Source organism: Pinus tabuliformis, chromosome 2_2, assembly GCF_031772625.1.
Source record: "Pinus tabuliformis cultivar Carrire ecotype Pingquan chromosome 2_2, CPIR1, whole genome shotgun sequence".
Taxonomy (NCBI): domain Eukaryota; kingdom Viridiplantae; phylum Streptophyta; class Pinopsida; order Pinales; family Pinaceae; genus Pinus; species Pinus tabuliformis.
In genome coordinates, this window is record NC_142300.1 from 1,157,857,450 (window position 1) to 1,157,880,482 (window position 23,033).

General features: G+C 40.7%; 1 protein-coding gene across 3 annotated transcripts in view; it reads left to right on the forward strand.

The window, feature by feature from the left end:
- Nucleotides 1-740: 740 nt before the first annotated feature.
- LOC149197534 (pentatricopeptide repeat-containing protein At2g27610-like) overlaps nt 741-23,033 on the forward strand; it is a 35,814-nt gene continuing 13,521 nt past the window's right edge. For all 3 annotated transcript variants that reach the window (XM_089405872.1, XM_089405873.1, XM_089405874.1), the window contains exons 1-3: nt 741-1,028; nt 1,147-5,479; nt 5,751-5,874. In XM_089405872.1, coding sequence (XP_089261998.1) covers nt 945-1,028; nt 1,147-3,945 — 2,883 coding nt within the window. In that variant the 5' untranslated portion in view covers nt 741-944 and the 3' untranslated portion in view covers nt 3,946-5,479; nt 5,751-5,874. The remainder of the gene's footprint in view (nt 1,029-1,146; nt 5,480-5,750; nt 5,875-23,033) is intronic.

The window sequence follows — 23,033 nt, forward strand, 5'->3', positions numbered from 1 at the left end:
CTAAAGAGGATTTATATGTGTGTAACTTGCCTAAGACTAATTTTTTTTTTGCTTTTGGACAATTTATAATGCGGTTAGGTGTTCAACAGACTTGGTTTCCCGCTGTACAAGTTGAGACCACCTAAAGAGGATTTATATGTGTGTAACTTGCCTACTTATTTTATAATGAAAAAGAAGGATCTACCAAGCTTAACAAAAGAAAAAAGTTATACATCTTTTCCATATTGACTTGTAAAAATACATTTTGACCAAAAAAACCCAAAAACTAATTCATTTTAACTATAAAATAATTTAATGATAACATGTCAAATTTAATATTCACAATTCATAATTGAAATTTGGTGATAAATATTGACATCAATATATTAATATGTATACTATGATGACACTAGGTAGTATATCACTCTTTTTTTTCTTTATTTTTTTTCAAAATATTTGTTTTCGCTAAGCAATACTATTTATAACCTAGTAAAAATCAGTCATTTCATTTTATATAAAAAGACAAAAATTTAAAAATTTATGTTTAATTTTCAAAATATTAAATTTAATATTTATTTTTTCAAATTTTTAAAAACTATTTCAAAGTTAATTGTTTTAGACTATAAACCAATTTTTTTCTACCATAAACAAAAACTGCCATCCAAAATAACAACGCATTTAAAAGTAGAGGAGAAAAAATATTTTGAGGAAAATACACTTGGTAGCGAAGAAAATTTATTTTGAGGAAAAAGATGAGATAGAGTATTTTTAAGACGCAAAGGTAAAAGGTATGAAAGAATAGTCGTGGGCGATTTACTATTTCTCTTGTGCATCAGTGAAAGATCACAAGCTTTTTGAATGGCCACTGAGAAAATGTGCAAGGAGAAAATTAATGTAATCTGGAGAGTTAAATATTTCAAATTAATTCAAAATCAATTACTTTGACATATGAAAGTCATCATAGCATGGAATTAACTTCAACGGCAATACATTCACATTTGATGTCTACCCCAGCATTATTTCAGTCAAAGAGGTTCTGCTTTCACAAGGTACTGATTCATTACATAAGCCCCACATCCTTTTTACATATCTGCAAGAATTCATGTGGGTTGTGTGATATTAACAGTTTTCTTTTGGTTTATGCCTGTTGGATTTTTGGCATTGCAGGCAAATATTGGGGAGAAATTAACCCAATTCAATGTACTATCACGCAAACTGAGCGCAAAACCAAGTTTATGTAACAATGTGGTAGAATTATGTAAAGAAGGAATAGTGAATAAGGCTTTGAATACCTTTCTTGTCATGGAAGAGCAGGGAGTTCAAACAGGTTCTGATGTATATGTATACCTTCTTCAGAGTTGCATTAATAATAAAGATTATGTACATGGAAAATGTATACATTCCCACATGATTAAAATAGGATTTCAGCCTGAAATGTTTGTATTAAATCATCTTCTAAATATGTATGCCAAAAGTGGTAGACTTAAGGATGCACGCCAAGTGTTTGACAAAATGGCTGAACGAAATGTGGTCACGTGGACTGCAATGATCACTGCTTATGCTCAAAATGGACATGGTAAGGAGGCCTTTAAATTGTTTTCTCGAATGCAAATTTCGGGTGTCGATCCTAATCAGTTTACCTTTGCTAGTGTTCTTCGGGGTTGTATGAGCCTGGGAACCATGAGCCAGGGTAAAGAGGTCCATGGTCAGGTAGTTAAGACTGGATTTGAATCCGATGTTTGTATTAGGAGCGCCCTTGTGACAATGTATGCGAGATGTGGAAGCATAGATGATGCACAGAAGCTGTTTGAACAAATGCAAGGTCGAGATGTGGGGTCGTGGAATGCCATAATGTCAGCGTATGTGCTTAATGGTTGTCATCATGTAACACTGAAACTGTTTCATCAAATGCAAAAAGTGGACATGGAGGCTGACCAGCTTACTTTTGCATGTGTGCTTAGTGCATGTGCTGACCTACAAGCACTGCATCACGGCAGGGAATTGCATGCTAGCATAATCAGAAGTGGATTTGTGTTGCATATCATGGTGGGAAATGCGCTTATTACGATGTATGCCAAATGTGGGATTCTAGAGGATGCACTCAAGGTATTTGACCAAATGCCTGAAAAAAACATCATCACGTGGAATGCAATTATCTCTGGATGTGCACAAAATGGGCATGGAAAGGTAGCTTTGGAATTGTTTGGCCAAATGCAACTGAAATTGGTATTGCCAAACCAGGTCACCTTGGCTAGCGTTCTAACTGCATGTGCTGCCCTTGCAGCCTTGCAACAGGGTGAAGAAACCCATGCCTATATAATTCGATTTGGGTATGAGTTGGACATATCTGTAATCAATGCTTTGGTTACCATGTACTCCAAGTGTGGACATGTGGAAGATGCTTATAAAATATTCGGTAAGATGCCAGAGAGCGATGTTGTCTCATGGAATGCAATTATTGCAGGATATGCACAAAATGGAGACGGTGAAAATGCCCTGAAACTCTTTCGCCAAATGCTGCTAGCTAGCATGAAACCAAACGAATTCACTTTTCCCAGTGTTGTCAGTGGATGTGCCAGCTTAGGAGCCTTAAAAGAAGGCAAGGAGGTTCATGCCCATGTCATCAGAACAGGATTCTGCTCAGATATCTCTATATGGAATGCCCTCGTTACTTTGTATGCAAACTGTGGGATAATAAATAATGCTCTGCAACTGTTTGACATCATGCCTAAAAGGGATGAATCCTCATGGAATGCAATAATTGGGGGATGCTCCCATAATGGGCTTGCCGAAGAGGCATTGAAGTTCTTTAGCCAAATGCTACGTGCTGGCTTCAAGCCAAGTGAAATAACCTTCACAGTTGTCCTCTGTGCATGTGCCATGCATGCAGCCGTAGAACAGGGGAAGAGGATACATGCCCACATCATTAAAACTGGATTTGAACTGCCTCTTTCAGTGGGGAGTTCGCTTATTACAATGTATGCTAAATCTGGTAGCATAGAAGATGCTGTTAAGGCGTTTCAGAATATTCCAGAACAAAATGTGATTTCATGGACTGCTATGATTGTAGGATATGCACATCATGGTTATGGATATGAGGCTCTTCAACTCTTTGAGCAAATGCAAAAGGAAGCTATAAAGCCAAATTCCATAACATTCATTGGTGTTCTTTCTGCATGTAGCCATGTAGGTTTGGTAACTGAAGGCCAACTATATTTTGATTCCATGAGTGAAGATCATGGTATCATACCAAGTATAGAACATTATGCCTGCATGGTTGATCTTCTAGGGCGTGCTGGCCATCTTGACAAAGCCAAGGACTTTATCAACAGTGTACCATTTGAGCATGGTACTAAGCTATGGCGGATTTTTCTTGGTGCCTGCAAAATTCATGGGAATGTAGAGCTGGGAAAACAGGCAGCAAAATCTATTCTCAAGCTTGAACCAGAAGATGTTTCTACGTATGTCATGCTGTCAAACATCTTTGCTGCAGCTGGCAAGTGGGATGATGTAGCGATTGTAAGAAAATTGATGAAAGACAGGGGATTGAAGAAGGAACCGGGATGCAGCTGGATTGAAGTTGGGAACCGCATGCATACTTTTGTGGTGAGAGACATGTCACACCCACGAACAAAAGAGATCTATGCAAAGTTGGACGAATTAACTGGACAAATGGAGGCAGCAGGCTATGTACCAGAAACAAACTTTGTATTGCACGATCTAGACGAGACACAGAAGGAAGAACTTCTTAGCCATCATAGTGAAAAGTTGGCTGTTTCTTTTGGGCTTCTTAGCACCCCACCAGGGACAACACTTCGAGTCATCAAAAACCTTCGTGTGTGTGGTGATTGCCACACTGCAATCAAGTTGATTTCGAGGATTGTTGGCCGTGAGATTGTTGTGAGAGACGTCACTCGCTTCCATCATTTCAGGAATGGATTATGTTCCTGTGGGGATTACTGGTGACAACAAAGGGTATTTGGAGTTTTAACTGCATCTTGATAGTCCGAGACTAGTGTTTGTAGGCATTATTTGCCAGTAAATTTGTTCCCAATGTCCCAGTGTAACATGAAAGGGGATGGCACTTAAATTTAAGGTGAGTGCAATGATAGGAAGAAATTTATAAACAACAGGGTAACACAAGCCTGCCAAAAAATGCAGGGTGCTAGTGCATGGACCCTTAATACATTTGCACATAGATCTCCCGGGAGTCAGAACAACTTTGAAACTGCTTAGCTTTCCATGTTTTAAAAGGAAGTAATAACTATTGAATATCAATTGTCAGAAGGAGATAAGAATGCCACCAAAGTTTCCCAAAACCGTATAGCATACACCACAAGATGGGCAATCCTGAGTGTGATGCATCCAAGTCCAAGTATGCAACTTCTACATCTTTATTCAAAAACTCCTGTAGGTTTAACTTATTTCTTGGGTTGAGTAACCTCAGTCTCTGTATTAAGAAAATGGGATATAAGTATTCAGATGTGTTGGGATGGGAAGTATTTTTCTGATTGATACTGAGCAAATATTTCTTGTCTTTGCACTTTTGAGAGTGCCTCTAGTTGCAATTGAGTCCCCAAACAATTACCATTCTTATACCACTTTTTTGTATTCCAAATGCTACATGGAGGTTGTGTCATGAAAAATGTAACATCATGCATGCTTCCATTATGTGGGTTGAGCTGGCTAGATTTCTGTTGTATTTCAGAAAATATAAACCTTAGTTTGTCTGGACATCAGGAAACTTTATTTATATAAACTACATAGCCCATCCTAGATGTAGTGTGGATCTTTCATGGCTCTAAAGGAACTATTTCTTGATAGTGCTATATCTACCTGAACCCTAGTTTACATAGTGCACTATATGATCTGCCTAGCAATTATGTCTAGTGTCATGAAGCATTAGGAATTTTTTTAGGTCTAAAGTGTACCTCGGCATATAAGTAACAGCAACTGTTGTTATTATTTACAACCAGTAGAGGTTATTCCCGCCAAAAATTCCAGGTTCTTCTTCCCAAGAAAAAGTTGACATGAGCAGCAACTTGCCAGTTGCCAGGTATCATCCTCTTGGTTATTTAATATGTAACTACACTGCCCAACAACTTCCCTAGCATGCACACCTCATATGGATGTCAGATCCCTGCTTTGTTTTCTATGTTGATGGTGGTGGCATCTGTGGAGGATCGGTGCATTAGTCAGCGAGTCACTCATTTTGGAAAAATGTTCTTTGAAAGATAGGTGCCAAATATTGATTCCCAGTTGATTACTTTTCTCCACAAGGGGAAGATTATTTGGATATATAGAAGATAAAATCAAGTCTTCTCATTTAAGGAAAGCTCAAGTTTCTTCTCATTACCGTGTGATATACGTGGGTGGTCTTTCCTACTATAAAGAACTTTATGGAAACGGGGAGTCTTCCAGATGCTATTTTTCAGTAGCAGCAGGCAACTATGTAAAGGTTTCTTCACTTTGGCCATCAAGTGGACATCCTCCTCATCAGGTTTGATCTCTTTTTCTGGATATGTTTTCTTTTAGTCTGTATGACATGACTGCTATACCATTCCTTAAGTAAGCAAACTGAAATCCTTAGTTGCTCCAGGAAGTAATTGGACCCATTTTTTAGTTAAAATATGGAAGAGCTTATTCTAGCAGAGTGTATTTCTAAACTGTTTGGTAATTGTTGTCAGTATGAAATTTCGGAACTATTTCCCAATATCCATTAATAGCATTTTCATCTTACATTATCTCTTTTTGTGGTTCATTGTTTCCAGCTCATTATATTGTCAACGTACATGGGGGATGGACTGATTGAAATCTATCTGTATTTTCAAAGCTTGACAGCTGAAACTTTATTAAAATAGTGCAACAGACAATCTGGTGCTTGTATTTGATGAGGTACTTATGTTTTTCTCCATGCAGTAAATCTGATTGTAGTGAATAATTTTTTTTTGTATGATGATGATAAGCAACCAACACTTATCATCATTTTAGGGATGATGGTAAGCAACCAACACTTTTATAGTCATGTGTTTTGAGTTCAATAACTGGTCCAGGCTGATGGTTCCATGACTTTTATAATCCTGTGTTGGGACTGCACCCTTATATGCCTTTTTCCAATTCGTATTCTAGGGATGATGACAACCAACGAACACTTCTATAGTCATGTGTTTTGAGTTCAATAATTGGTTTAGGCTGATGGTAGGTATTCAGAATGCTTATGGTTGCATGTCTATATAATCCTTTTGAGTGTTTGAGTCGGGACTGCACCCTTACTTGTCTTGATAGAGTGTAGGAATGTTTAAGTCACAGCATAGATAGGGGAAGCAATAGGGTTTTGCCATTTGGTGTGATTTACTGTTTAACTTAAGATACTGAGAATTTGTATTGTGTATGCAGAGTTCTGTACAAGATAATCATTATTTTTTCCATATATCAGATACATGCATAGTGTAGCATCAATCCTGCAAATTGGTTTTGTTGTGTACCTTGCACTAGTTGTTTTATTTGTATGTTGTGAATGGACATTGATATCTTAAGAGAACTTCAACTATAGTTTGGGCTTTATTCACCCTTAGTGTATGCATGCCTTTTTTATATGTACTGATAAAGGTTTATATTAACTTCATAATAATATAGTGCAAAATGTCTGTTCATTCATAAACTGTGACTTCTTTCAGGAGTTCATTAAATCTGGTATTTTCCAAAGCTAAACGAAAAGGATTTTTTCTTCTGTATTACCAGAACCAAGAGAGAACACAGACGTATAACCATACTGGCTATAAGTTTTGTCAAATAAAAACTACTGCTATTGATAAACAAGTTTAGACATTTGAACCAAAAACAAGCCCGCAAGGGGCTTCTAAGACTATCAAAATAACTTGTCGGATGCTTTCCTGGAGAAAACTACTGCTGTTCGGTTCTTTGGAGCATGGACACCCAAATAAGATAAGATTATTTTATTAATGTACGACAAATGATCACAAAAGTTGGGCAATGGGATTAAAAAGTGCATCCAGTGACAGCAAGTACAATCCAGGAGTGTGAAAGCAACTCCTTGAGATATGCTAAAATCGGAAATTCTAAGCATCTATTAAAATTTGCAGATGGTATCCTATAGAGAGAATGTTAAATTATGGTATGTTATATGCTTAGAGCAGTTTACTTCAAATCTTTTTATTAACCACTGTTTAGCAATCACATAAACATAAAGTAAAGAGTAGATAGAACATTAAATGATCGACAGAAAACAAGCCAAGACAAGAGACATAAGATGTGGCGGCTAGCCAGGGACAAACCCCAATGCGGGGAAACCCTTTGATCAATTCTTCGTTAATCTTCAATAGTTCAGCAGGGAGAAATAGTAAAATTCAGAAATCCGTAATTTTATAACAGCAGCGGCAAACCCTAAATCAGCAAAGTCAAACTTGGTCAAAACAGCCCCGGATTGACTTCTAGTCAACTTGAAGAACTCGGTCTTCAACAGCCCAAAACAGTCCACAATACTCAGTCAAACAACAGTCAAAGTTCAACAATCTGCGGTCAACCCTAACCAGTCAACGCTGGTCAACTTTCAGGTCAATGCAGCACCCAAAAAGTCAGCGCAGGTCAGCCCTTGGTCAACGCTCCATAAAACAGCCCAGCACTTGGTCAACACAGCCCTAGAAAAGTCAACACTGCCCAGAAAGTCAACGCTGCCCTAATTCGTCCTTCTTCTTGCACATGTGAGAGAAGCTGCTCCTTTGCTGGCCCAATAAGATGAGGAGAGAGAAGATGAGTTGAGTTGATAATGAATCAACTTCACTTGTACTTATATGATTTGCTGGGCATGTGTGCCACACATTTAGCTGGGTTGACCTTGACAATTTGTCAAGTAAATACAAATAAATTCATATCTCCATAAATACTTGTCGGAATCGGATGATCTTTAGATCAATCCTACACCTCTCGACAAGAGGAGTGTAGGAAAAATATCAGCTGCCATAAATAAGGTGACGCACATGTAGTTTGGCTCTAGTTGCCAATTTTAGCAATCCCTCTCAACTAGGGAGAACTCCATCTGCTAATCAGTCATATCATCGGTACTCGCTCTGCCATCAAATGCACTGCCCTGCACTGCTCAGCTCTGCTTTTCTTTGCTCTGTTGAACTATGAAGAAGAAGAAATGATCGAGGATGTATCATACCATCCTCCACTGACCCGAAGTCAGTCTTAGAGTGTGTCATACCACTCTCACTGATTCTAGATCAATGGAGGTCATCCTAGCATAGGGAGTACGGTAGATACAACGATGCGTCCATCGATAGTACTACTAATGGTCCCTAACCCCATTTCCCTACTCATTGATTAGATGAGAGGTACTTCCCATGAGTCCCAGACTGCATGGGTAGGATGCCTCGACAGGAGAACTAATCATCCTATCCACAGGAGAACGAATCATCCTGTCCAACAGTTGCCAAGGGAGAACAGGAGAACTAATCATCCTATCCACAGGAGAACGAATCATCCTGTCCAACAGTTGCCAAGGGAGAACTAATCATCCTAGCCCACGGGAGAACTAATCATCCTGGCCCACAGGAGAATTAATCATCCTGTCCCACAATTGCCACGGGAGAACTAATCATCCTGGCCCACAGGAGAATTAATCATCCTGTCCCACAATTGCCACGGGAGAACTAATCATCCTGGCCCACAGGAGAACTAATCATCCTGTCCCACAGTCGCCACGGTGGAACTAATCATCCTGGCCCACAGGAGAACTAATCATCTTGTCCCACAGTTGCCATGGGGTGTCACAGGGGAAGGTTGAACCTTTCACCTTGTACATAGCGCACCACCAGGGGATGGTGAGTCGCCCTGTGGTCGCATGTCGCTCTAAGAAGTACCCTGTGCCCCCTGGAGCTCCCAGAGCTCAATGTATGCATCATATTCGACCCTCATAAGAGGGTCTCTGAACGACACCAAGTCGTTCTCGGAAAGTCAAGAATTTGACCTTTCCCAGGGGCTTCGTCAAAATGTCAGCGACCTGCTCATCTGTATCGATATGTTGGAGCCTTATTGCTCCCTGCTGTACCATATCCCGGATATAGTGGTACCTGATATCGATATGTTTGGAGCGATCATGAAATACAAGATTCTCTGATAAACGAATCCCGCTCTGGTTGTCACACAGGATCATGGTAGTATCCAATGTAAATCCAAACAACTCACTGAAGAGCTTCCGCAACCAGACCACCTCACAAGAGGCCATACTAGCAGCAATGTATTCTTGCCTCGGCGGTGGTCAAAGCCACCGACTTCTGCTTCTTGCTCATCCAGGATATCGAGGCAGATCCCAAAGAGAAACAACACCCGAAAGTGCTCTTTCGGTCCACTACACTGCCTGCCCAATCAACGTCTGTATATCCATGTAGTCTCACATCTCCGGCAGTATATCTCAACCCATGAGTGATTGTGCCATGAAGATATCTCAACAGATTTTTGGCACCAATCCAATGTGTATGGTGAGGCTCAACCATATGGTGACTGCAAACATATATTCGGACAGGAGTTCACCAAGAACATCAATGCTCCGATGAGTTGACGATACTCGGTAGCATTTTGTAAAACAGGTCCAGCAACACTACTGCTTAACTTCTTGAAGTCAAGCTCCATCGGGGTAGTCACAGGCTTGCAGTCCACCATACCGAATCTCTCCAATATCTTCACCACATATTTTCCTTTAGATAGGAAAATCTCCCCTGGCTTCTTCCAGACTTCTAGTCCTAGGAAATAGTGCATCAGTCCTAGGTCCTTCATCTCAAACTCAGAAGCCAACTCCCTCTTACATTTGTGAATGAGAGGGTTTGCACCTGTCAGAAAGAGGTCGTCAACGTACAACACTAATATGAGAGGTTTGTCATCTTCAACCTTAAAGTAAAGGTTAGGGTCGTCTTCACTCCTGGTGAATCCCAACTTCATCAAGTAGCTATCGATCCTCTCATACCACGCTCGGGGTGCTTGCTTCAGCCGATAGAGGGCTTTCTTCAACCTGCACACATGAGATTCCTGATCATGAATCTCAAATCCTTCGGGTTGTTCCACATAGACTACCTCTTTGATTGAACCATGCAAGAACGTGGTCTTGACATCCATATGATGTAGGTTCCATCCTTGCGAAGCAGCAAGGGCTATGATTGAGCGGATGGTGGTGTATCGGGCAACAGGTGCAAATATCTCGTCATAGTCCATGCTTTATCTTGTAAAGCCATTTCGACGTGACAATTGCTTTGTCCAGGGGTCTGGGGACCACATCCTAGACATCATTTTTCATGATGGACTCATATTCCTCAGTCATAGCATCCTTCCATACTTGATGCTTGACGACTTCTGCAAATGTTGAAGGCTCATTTTGGATGATCGTGCTCATGATGGTCAAGTATCCCTGATACCTGGCCGACTTCTTACTTTCCCGGAAAGTTCCCCTGGGTCCAATGTGTCCTTCAGCATCATCAAGTGTTCCCCTCAGCCATGAAGGCCTCTTCCTAGAAGAGGAAGGCTCTTGTGGAGGGGGATCAATAGGATCCATAGGTTCTTCCACATCGGACATCGTCTCATCTTCATTTCCTTTGGTTCCTTGTTGCAAACTTCTTTAGATCCCCTTAGAGTAGGAAGATTGTCAACTTTGCTAAGAGCCATATCTTCATCAAAGGTGACATCATGGCTAATCTCGACTTCCCTTTGACCAGCCACATAGATTCCATAGCCCTTAGTGTTTTCGCTATAGCCCACGAAGATTCCTTCTTTCCAGATGCACCCAATTTATTCCTTTTCTCTTTTGGCACATGAAAATATACAGGACTTCCAAAAATTCCAAAATATACGTTAGGTTTCTTACCAGTGAACATCTCTTTAGGAGTCTTGGAACCCAATGCTTGATGAGGGCATCGTTTTTGCACATATATGGCGGTATTCGCAGTTTCGGCCCATAGAAGCTTCGGAAGTCTTTGATCATGGAGCATAGCATAGACAACTTCCACAATCATACAATTCTTCTTTTCCGCCACACCATTTTGCTCAGGAGTATATGGTGTTGTGGTCTCCCTCTTAATGCCAGCCTCTTTGCAAAAGTCAAGAAACTCATTGGGTTCATACTCAGTCCCATTATCAGTCCTTAAGATCTTGATCTTCTTTTCAGTTTAATTCTCGATCAAGGCTTTGAAGTGACGAAACCAAGAGAACACTTCATCCTTCTTTTTCAAGAAGTATATCCAAGTCTACGAGAATAATCATCTGTAAAAGTGAGGTAATATAAATATCCTCCCAAGGAGTTCACAGGCATCATACTAGATATGTTTGAGTGAACCAACTACAATATATCAGAGGTCTTGCTTTGGCTTGAGGGGAATGGTCCCATTTTGACATCTCGGACATACACCTTCTTGCTCTAATCTGAACTCGGGCATCCTGGTCACCATTTTTCTCACATCGGGTAGAGCTAAGGTGAGCAAACCTCCGATGCCATAGTTCGGACTGAAGAGATGTGTCACAAGACATGACACCCAACGGACTTCCTTCGACCTGATATAATGAATCAACTTGAAACCTAAGAGTGAAAGCATCTTTAAAGTTCTTTTTCCATACACGTACCTTGCCATCGATGAAGGCCACCTTGTAGCCTTTGTCTTCCATTGCCGAAATGGACACCAGGTTCTCTTTGAGATTAGGTACATATAAGACTTCTTGTAAATGAATTGTATTTCCCTGATTCAATTGAAGAGTGACATTCCCTATGCCTTTCACGGGATATTTTGAGTTGTCCCCAAGAACAATTTCCAAGTTGGTCTCCTTCTCTATTAGATTAGAGAGAGCTTCTTTATAACTAGTGAAGTGCCTTGAGGCACCACTATCAATAAGCCAATTTCCCAGCGAGTCCGGGGGAGCAGTAGTAGAGAGGACCACTGGTAGATAATATTCATCTTGCTTATTGTTGACAACGTTAGATTCATACTTGGAGTTTCTTGCCTTCTTGAAGGGTTGACCTCTTCCTTGATTTCTGACATTCCTTTTACCTCTGCCATTGAACCTGCCATTCCTTTTATTGCCTTGAAAGTGATTTTGATCATCATCATGATGTGAGTCCCTTTTATGAGGGCACTCCTTTGCATAGTGGCCCATTTTGTTGCAATTGTAACCTCGTCCTTTTCTTCCACCCTTCGGTCTGACCTTTCCTTTGGATTTAGCCCCAAAATAGTTTCTTCTTTTAGCATGAGAAGAAAAGGCAGAGGGATTGCCTCTAAGTGCGGGCATTTCTTGCTCTTCCATCCTTGTTTCTTCTTGAATGCATCTTGCCATCAATTCCTCAAATCCAGGAATTACATTATTGTTGAGAAGAGTAGTCCTGAATATATAGCATTCAGGTGGCAATCCTCCGAGAGTTGTGATAGTCATTTCCCTGTCAGGGACTACTTCCCCAATAGATAGGAGATCATTCTTGATCTCGGTGATCCTTAAGAAATATGCTTGCATACTCTCATCTTTGCCCTTCTTAATTTCCTTCAGCTTATTTCTAAGGAACAAAACTTGATTTGCATCATTAACTTTAAATAAACTCACCAGTCTATCGTAGATTTCCTTGGAGGTGGTCAGCTCGGAAACATAGGCCACCAAGCGCTTGTCGATAGAGTCCCGGATGATCTTCCTTGCTTTGACTTCTCCCTTGGTCCACTTGCTTCTAGCAGCAATGGATGCATTTGATGGAGGCACAACAATATTGCCTCTCACATGGTCCAACACTTCCTGCTCTTCCAATGTTAGATCGAGAGACATCTTCCATCTGTGATAGTCAGACTTCTCACGGAGTTTGTCTTCAGCGGGGAAGTGTGCTGAGGACCCCATGACTTCTTTAAGATTGCTTCAACAGCCTTCAGTGATTGCTCTTGCTCTTGCTCTTGCTTGGGCTTTGTCTTCACCTCAACTTTGATACCATGTTAAATTATGGTATGTTCTATGCTTAGAGAAGTTTACTTCAAATCTTTTTATTAGCCATTGTTTAGCAATCACATAAACATAAAGTAAAGTGCAGATAGAACATTAAATGATCGACAAAAAACAAGCCAAGACAAGAGACACAAGATGTGGCAGCTAGCCAGAGACAAACCCCAATGTGGGGAAACCCTTTGATCAATTCTTCTTTAATCTTCAATAGTTCAACAGAGAGAAATAGTACAATTCAGAAATCTGTAATTTTATAACAGCAGCAGCAAACCCTAAATCAGCAAAGTCAAACTTGGTCAAAACAACCTCGGATTGACTTCTAGTCAACTTGAAGAACTCGGTCTTCAACAGCTATCTTCAGCAACCCAAAACAGTGCACAATACTCAGTCAAACAACAGTCAAAGTTCAACAATCTGTAGTCAGCCGTAACTAGTCAACGTTAGTAAACTTTCAGGTCAACGCAGTACCCAAAAAGTCAGTGCAAGTCAGCCCTTGGTCAACGCTCCATAAAATAGTGCAGCACTTGGTCAACGAAGCCCTAGAAAAGTCAACGCAGCCCAAAAAGTCAACGCTGCCCTAATTTGTCCTCCTTCTTGCACGTGTGAGAGAAGCTGCTCCTTTGCTGGCCCAATAAGATGAGGAGAGAGAAGATGAGTTGAGATGAGATGAGTTGATAATGAATCAACCTCACTTGTACTTATATGATTTGCTGGGCATGTGTGCCACACATTTAGCTGCTAGCCGACCTTCACAATTTGTCAAGTAAATACAAATAAATTCATATCTCCTTAAATACTTGTCGGAATCGGATGATCTTTAGATCAATCCTACACCTCTCGACAAGAGGAGCCTAGAAAAATATCAACTGCCATAAATAAGGTGACCAACACAGAGTTTGGCTCTAGTTGCCAATTTTAAGAGAGAATTGTGTGCTCCATCTTGTTTTGTTCTCGCATAATGGCATCTGTGTGCTCCTTGTTGAATTTTGTAGCTATGGTTGGTTTTCATAATATTCATTTGTACTTGTAATGATGAAATATAAATTATATTTGTAAAAGAAAATTTATATGAAGCATGTTCTTTATGCTTGCAAGAAAAAAAATATTTATTTGATTTTATATTCAAAAGAATAATTTGAATTTTGAAATTATGATTTTCCCTCCACAAAAAGACCAAGTCGGCCCTCCTCTTGCTCAAGTCGGCTCAACCCCTTATGGCACCCATTCGACCCTCAAGGAAGGCTATAAATATAAGTGACTTGTCCTCCCTCAAGGCACTTTGCATCTCTTATCTCTCAAATAAGATATCTCTGCAATGCAAGGTGAAAAGGAAGCTAAAAATAGTAGAAGAAGAAAGTGATGTTGAAATTTGCGAAGAAATGGATTCCTTGATTTGTGCCTTAATTCAAAGAATCAAATTTTTGATTTTAATAATGCATGAGTTCTAGTGATGTGGACGAGTTCAAGAAGCAGTTTGACTAGTGAGGACTGAGTTATCTATTCTCTAGTGTGAGTTAAATTGGGAACTGTATGCTCAAGTGGAGTTAGCCTCCTAAATCTTAGGAGGAACTAGTTATCAACTTGTATTGACTTTTGTTAACTAGAAAAGCTTCAGTTCAACTTCCTAATTTAGAAACTCACTAACAATAGCCAAATTACATTTGCTTATAAGAAGATCGAAGGCACACTTTGTAATCATTATTCTTGAGCACGAGTTGCAGAGTTTGTGAGCAAGAGAACTTGTGGAGGAACGAGCGAAGGTTTCCTTGTGCGAATTATTGCGGAGGGCAATTTCTTCTTAGAGTGCTCATAGAAATAGAGAAATTGTTAATTTTAGATAACAATGGTATTTTCTATGCTTTAACACAATTTACTTCAATGTTCCTTATCAGCGCAATGACAATTTCAAATTATTTCTAGTAACAATCACATTAACTTAATCGCATTGACAATAAATGTAGATAGAATATAAAAACAAGTGTAGAAGACAAGCCAAGACAAGAGGACACAAGATTTGGCAGATGCCAGGGAAAAACCCCAATGTGGGGAAAACCCTTTGATCAAATCTTCTTATTATTATTCAATAGTTCAGTATAGAGAGAAGAGTACATAGATCAAATTCACTTGCCTAATACATAGTCAAAACAACTTTGTCAAAATCAGTAGTCACCTGCAGCCCTAACCAGAGAATCAACACTGGTCAAATCAGCGCCAAAACATCCTCCAAACAGATCGGTCAACAACATTCCAATTCAGCCTTCAAGGAGAGTCAAAGTCATCCCAAAACAGTTCGGTCAAACCCAGTTAAAGAAGAGAGAAACACTGCTGTAATTTTCTGCAGTCAAATCTGAAGTCAATGCTGGTCAAACTGTCCCAAACACTTCGATTTATGTGCCAATAAATGTGGCCTCAAAAGATCGAAATTCTGCCCTGAAAATCGAAGTCAAAGAAGGTCAAATGAGCCCTGGTCAACGCTGGTCTGTTTCTCTGAAATTCGTCCTGCACTTAACCCTGAAATTTTCGGTCTCCTGCCACACATGCGAAGAGAGAGAGGTGCTGCCCAAGCTGTACAAACCAATCAAGAGAGGAGAGAGAGATGATTTTGATGTGATGAGTGATGCCCAAATGAGGAGAGGGTCACTCCTATCTATACAATTCGTTGAGGGTGAGGAGACACATCCATTGGGCTTCTTGAGCCTACATTTGACTAAGGCCGACCTTGACAATTTGTGTATGAGAGAAAATAAATTCAAAATTCCACTTCTGCTTGTCAGAATGAGATGATCTTTATATCAAAATTGGACTTTTCGAAAAAAGGAATCCAATGCAATAATCATCTCCATCATATGAGCTGTCCTAAGGTGGAATTTGGCCCTAGTTGCCAATTTTAACAGAAATTCCCTATTTAATAGGAGCTCAAGCAACGCTAGGAAATAAGAGGCTATTTCCTTAGGAATTGTGCTAGGAAAGTGGAGCCTCTAGTGCACAGAGAAAGAGGAAGAAGATCAGGGATCAAGCAGGGGTTTCAAGCCTAGGACAAGCATGAGAGTCATTGTATTTTCAGATTGAAACAAGCTTGTATTTATATGTGATCTATTACTTAGTTTTCCTCAATAAAATTTTGAAGCAAGTGAGGTTTTTCCCAATTGGGTTCCCTAAAAAATTGTGTTGTTTATTCTGTGAATTTGTGCAATTATTTCTGTTCTATTCTGCTGCTATTTGGTAGAGAAAGTTTGTCTCTATGTGAAAAGAAAACTTGTTTTCAGATTGTTCATATTAGTAGATCAAAATTTATTTCGTGGATTTTCTACATGGTATCAAAGTTGTGAACAAAAATCAATCAACACATAGTCTTCAAAAATGACAACTCACACATGATTAGGATTGCGAGAGTAGGTTAGACTGGATTGCTCCTCAAATTTTGGTGTTTGGAAGGTCTGCATATTGTTTTTATTGGATGAGTTTGGGTTGAAAGAATTCGTTGAGCAAGGTGTTACAAAGCCTTCAGATCTAGACGAGTTGAGACTCTTCCAAAGGTAGATGGCCAAGGCCAAGAGGATGATCTTGGATGGACTTTGGGATCATGTAGTCCCTCATGTTGCAACTAATGATACAACTAAGGAGAAGTGGGATGCTTTTGTCAAGCTCTACCAAAATTCTTCCAAGAACTGGAAGATGGTCCTCAAAGAGAAGCTGAGGACAATCAAGATGTAGAAGGGTGAGTGTGTAACTGCCTATCTCACCAGAATTTAGGAAGTCTGTGATGAGCTAGCAACTGTTGGAGAGAAGCCCATGGACACAGAGCTAGTGTGTGTGGCTCTGAATGGGTTTACCAAAGATTGGCACACTTTTGTTCAAAGCATTATTGGACGAGATAAGTTGTTGGATTGGGAATGCTTGTGGAGTGACTTCATCCAAGTGGAGCTAAGGCTTAGACTAGTTGAGACTTCTAGTAGCGGTGGCAAGGGGTCCATGGTTGAGAAGGAGGAGAAAATCTTGCTCTTGCAAGTAAAGTCAAAGGCAAGGGAATCAAAGTGAAGAGTGAGAACAGTCAAAAGGGTGACAAGAAGAAGAGAGATTTGAGTAAGATCAAAGGCTTTCATTGCCATGTTTTTGGACAATATGCTTCTAAGTGTCCTAATCAAAAGAAGGGGTCAAATAAGGAGCATATTGCTGCATTAGCCGAGGTAGATGAGTTTGCCTCTCAGTTTGAGAATGATTTCTCATTGATAGCTTGCATGGAAAGCTCAGTAGGGAGCAATACGTGGTATATTGATTCAAGAGCCTCTTTCCATATGACTGGAAATCGAGAGTATTTCAGCCAGCTAGAAGGATATGCAGGTGAATATCGAGCTTGGAGATAATGGCAAGTATGCTACCAAGGGAGTTGGTACTGTCAGCTTTGAGAGGGAGTCAAGTAATACTCTTCATCTCAAAGATGTTCTCTATGTTCCAGGGCTGAAGAAGAACTTGGTTTCAATAGCTATCCTTGAGGATAAAGGATATGATGTCATCTTCAACAGAGGTAAGGCTTACCTCCAACCTAAGTTGCACGAAGCGTTGAAACGTTTCGGAGTTTCCGAAACAGGCATGTTTAGAAGCGTTACCTCCCAAAAATGGAAATGTCGGTCAAAACGTCATATATATATATATATATATATAGAGAGAGAGAGAGAGAGAGAGAGAGAGAGAGAGAGAGATTTATAAATAAGTGCATAACACATTATCTTGCAAGAAAAAATGGAATAAGATCAAGTCTATATTAACTCTCATAGATCATTACATGATGGTTGAATTTCGGCCAAGTTTCAGCGGAGTTTCGGAGTTTTAGGTATGGGTACAACTTGAAATGTCAGGTTCTTAGAAGTTTCGTGCAACATAGCCTCCAACACTTGGCTTCTGGATGTAAGAAGCAAATAAGTGTGAGGGTGAAAAACTCTACAAGTTGCATGTAGAGACTGATGTTGCCTTGGGCGGCATGGTAGGATGTGCAGATGTAGGTGAACTTTGGCACATGCGCATGGGACACTTGCATCATGGGGCGCTGAAGATTCTTCAACAGATTGCAATAGGATTACTAGCGAGCGGTCTAGACAAGAGTGGAGTGTGCAAGGGATGCATGATTGGCAAGTATGCCAAGTCTTCTTTCCATGGTCAGGACAACAGAGCCAAAAGTATTTTGGAGTTGGTGCATTTAGATGTGTGCAGGCCCTTTTCTTCTCCATCATTGATGAGACACAGGTATTATGTTACTTTCATTGATGATTTTTCTCGGAAAACTTGGATTTATTTTATGAAAAAGAAAGATGAGGTCTTAGACAGGTTCATGGAGTTTAAGGCCTTGGTAGAGAAGCAGACCAGGAAGAAAATCAAGGCAATGAGAAGTGACAATGGTGGAGAATATATCTCCAATGCCTTCAAGGAGTTTTGTGCAAAGGAAGGTATTAGGAGAGAGTTGATAGCACCTCATAACCCTCAGCAGAATGGGGTGGCTGAGAGGAAGAACAAGAGTATTGTTGGAGCAGCTAGAGCTATGTTGCATGATCAGGATCTACTTAGGTTCTTGTGGGTAGAAGCATGCAACACTGTAGTGTTTCTGCAGAACAAGAGTCCACATAAGGTGCTTGGATGAGCTACACTGGAGGAGGTCTTCACAGGAAAGAAGCCTGGGTGTTTCACACTTTCAAATCTTTGGCACAAAGGTCTACTGTCATGTGTCCAAAGATAATTGGAAGAAGTTGGATGCCATAATAGAGAAGAGTATCTTTTGTTGGAATTTCTAAGTCTATCTGTTAGAAATTCTTCCTGTACTATCTGAGTTATTTCTTCCTACTTGTTCAGTTACTTAACAAGTTATTTACCATGTAATTACTGAAAATAAATACAAGTACAATATCAACACATATAGATCATCAACTGAAAGAAAAAACAAGCACAAGTGACACCGTTGTTTTTGGACTAATGTCCCCGGAAAAACCCAATTTGGGAAAACCGGTGCAACTATCAGAGGGTTTTATTATTAAGTAGTTTCAGAATACAATCTGGGTGCTAGAAATGACTCACCCAACAGAGAATGCCCTCGGCAGTAGTACCTCTCAGTCAGAGACAAATATTCCGGCTAAATCACTGGAGGAACGATCCCACAGCAACACTGCAGCACTTTTGCTGCTCTCTGTCACCCTGATAGGGACTGCGTCACCCTATCCAGCTCTCCAGCTCCAATCTGCCCCACGAAATCTCCCAGCGTCAGCCTCTAGGGTCTGTGTCAGCCTCTCTGGCCCAGCGTCAGCCTATTTGGCCCAGTGTCAGCCTCTCGGGGCTCTGCGTCAGCCTCTGGAGCCTCTGCGTCTCCCACGCTGGCCCTCCTTAGGCTCTGCGCAGCTCTTGGCTGCCTCTGCGTGGCCTCTAGCTGGCTCTGTGTCAACCCTCTCCCGGCTTCTGCACTGATGCTCTAGGTACTATCTCTGCCTCTCTGCCACTGTATTCACTACCCCTCAGCTGCAACTCTGATCACTTCTTCAATTTCCTCAGTAAGCCCTGCCCCAGAAAATCGAATTCTTGATCAACTCGGTGTATTCTCCAACTGACCCTCAAGCCTCTTCTTATATTTTTCTCGTTGGTTCATCAATGGCCGAGATTAAATCTCTAATCAACGACTAAGACTAGATTTGGCTTGATCCATGACTTTTGGACAAGTCTAACTCAGTTTTATATTAATACTCCATTAAAAATATTAATTATTTTAATATCTCTCAAACTGGTGAGATTCTGCCCAAACCATTTCTGGGTCTTGGAGATCTCATGTGTTATAGCCTCCCCACCAATTTTCGTGGCTAGAGCACATTCAATGCTACCCCAAATCAACACTCCCTCTTAGTGAGGATTGTGCTCTAGTAATACTCTTCACTGAGTATCACCTTGATCATCCAGCATCAGTCCCTGTGTTGATGTTAGGCCTCCCTTCTCAACATCCTCTGCATTGCTGCATCATATACTACTACCCATGGCCTTGCCACTGCCACTGTTGCATCCGTACGATAACTCCCTCTGCATCCGTGCTGCTGCCCATGGCCTTGCCACTGTTATTGCTGCATCTGCACTGCGTCCCCTCTCATCATGCTACATCGTGCTGCCTATAGCACTTGCCACTGCTAATTGTTGCATTGCAACTCAGTTACTGAGAAGTAAGTAACTGATCCTCCCAACTTTGACATCTCTGTCAGGCTAGAGACACTCCCAACGCTGAAGCTCCCTCTGTTGCTGACAAGTGCTTCCTCTCTGACCTCTGCATTGTTGCAACAACTTCATGCATCTCGCATTGTTGCCTCACGCTGTCCTGGGACTCCTGCACTGTTGCACTCTCTGTCGCTCCAACTGCATCCGTCTCTACCGACATCCACCAGTCCTGCTACTCCTCTTCGGTGCTCCCGTAGCCAGGTATAATCCAAGAGGTTGGGTACCTCAAGGATCCTGCCCCTCATCGCCTGTAGTCCATCTGACTACAGCTCGATGTCTCCCCACCTCTTCTCTCGAGGTGCATGAGCACTCATGGCACAATCGTCATCAGTCTCCACTTACTTCTCCGCCTTAGCCGACGCAGCCCTGGTCTTAGAAGCCTCTCCCTTGCTCTTCTTCCTAGGACACTGGTTCGCATAGTGACTCAGTTCCCCACAATGGAAGCACTTGACCTTGGAGAGGTCCTCCTTTCTTTTCTCCTGCTTTCCCGCAAATGCAAGTGCCGCATCTTCTTCTTCCTCCTCCTTTTTGATTCTGACCCCTTTTTCGCTACTCCCTGCCTTGGACGCCTGTTTGATATCTTCTTGACGAAGAGCTGCTAATAGTTCCTCCCAATCTGGAAGGCTCGTCCTGCCCAGTATGCTCTGGACAAATACCTTCCAATCCTTTGAGACTACGTTCAATGCGGTCCTCACCATCAGTTCCTGATCAAGTGTGGCCCCTATGGAAGTTAGTTGATCACGAATCTCCTTCAATCCACTGAGGAAGACATCTATCTGCTCTCCCTTCTGCATCTGATATGACTGCAACTGATTTTCAAGTAATATCCTCCTCTGCACAGAAGTATGCTGGAACAATTTCTTCAGGGCCTCCCTGTTGGGTCCCTATAACACTAGTGATTACCCCATTACTATTGTAGTTATACCCCTTATTTATATTGTTGTGCCCCCATTGCCCCCATATTGTTATTAATGTGCCCATAGAATCCCTCTATTGTTAGTTTTGTGGCTTTATATTATTATTGTTAGGTCGGCTGGATTATATTGTGACTCCTTAGACTCCTATATATAGAAAGGAGGTTTTGTCATTTGTATCATCCAAGAATTGTTCATTCATGTAATGTAAAGGAGGTTGCCCCCTCGAAGAGGCTGAATTCTAAGGCGTTAATCTATCTTTTCTATCTTTTCTTGAGCTGGTTTCATAACATTTGGTATCAGAGCTTTGGATTCTAGGGTTTCGCTGCTCCAAACAGGTCATCGTGGCATTTTCGCTATAACTTTTTTTCTGTGATGTTTCAAAAGTCGCAAAAAAAACCCATTTGAGAAGAAATCGCGTTGAACCTTGGGTCCGAATTTCAGAGCTTTTCGCACGATATTTTCGGAGATATGATCTGAGGAAGTTGGTCTTTTTGCAGACTCCTGAATTACACTCAAAACAGGTGACCTGGGGAAAATCGTCATAACTTTCTTTCTGAGTATCGGATTGAAATTTCGTAAGAAGGTCACTGCGGGAGATTGTGCATAACTCTTTCTTGGAGAATCCAATTTGGATCAGACTAGTGGCATTGGAAAGAGGACATAGAAGGCTACTACAGATCACAATTTCAGAACTGGATGAGTCAAAATTACAGAGATACATCAGATTCAATATCAGGCTTCTACAAAGTAAAAAAAGGTGTGTAGTTTTTTTTTTTTAATTTTTGCATAAGCTTGGTTTGAAGGAATTCAAAGGGCATAGTAAAGCATTATTATCGGTAACTGATGCCCCGAGGAAAGAAAATGCAAACACCTAGTAAGGAACCTGAAAGCTCTAGCATGACTCATGAAGAAGAGGAAGAAATGCTACATGATATATCAAAATTACAAGAACAAGTGCAACAAATGTCACGCTCACAAAAGCTAACAGATGCTAAGATAAATGGCATGGAATCTAAGATAAAGGGCATGGAAGCTAAGATGGATGATCTGAAGACATATTTGAGGACATATTTGAAGACAGACATGGCAGATTTGAAGACAGATTTGACAAATTTTCTACAAGAAATACTTACTAATGGTGAAAAGGTTGTAAAAGAAACTCATGATGTGAACAAAAGAAATGTTAATCATGATTCCATAGACTCTAATGTTGGATCGAAGACCCACCATATTCCAAAAATCGATATGAGGAAGTTTGATGGCAAGGATCCCGCCACATGGATATTACAGATGGAGCAATTCTTCGATCTCAATAATGTGCAAAACACACAAAAGGTACGTATGGCAACTTTATATTTGGAACCAAATCAGTTTGTATGGTATCAATGGCTTTGCTCTCGTAAACAATTTATCACTTGGGCAATTTTTACGGAAGAATTGATAGCACATTATGAGGATACAAAAAGCAACACTTTTTTTAGCCAATTGATAAGTCTCAAACAAAAGGGTTCAATAATGGAGCACATTGAGGAGTTCCAAAAATTGAACATAAGGGTAAAAGATATTCCAGAGGAGCATAGGATTGATGTGTTCATAGGGTCTTTAAAGGATAATATCCAACATGATGTTCGCCTTTGGGAACCTGATTCATTAGAGAAGGCATTCAGGTTAGCAAGAAAAATGGAAAGCAAAATTATGGCAACCAGGAAGCATACCACTCACAACTATAAAGATGGAAGTGTTGTTGCCCCTAGTCTTCCACAACCTATAAGGTTGACACCACAACAATTGGAAGAAAAAAGAGCAAAAGGGCTTTGTTACAGTTGTGATAGCAAATACACTAAAGGTCATAAGTGTGCTGAGAAGAAATTATTCTACATAGATTGTGAAGAGGAAGAAGAAAAGGAGCAAGAAAGGTCAAAAGAAGAG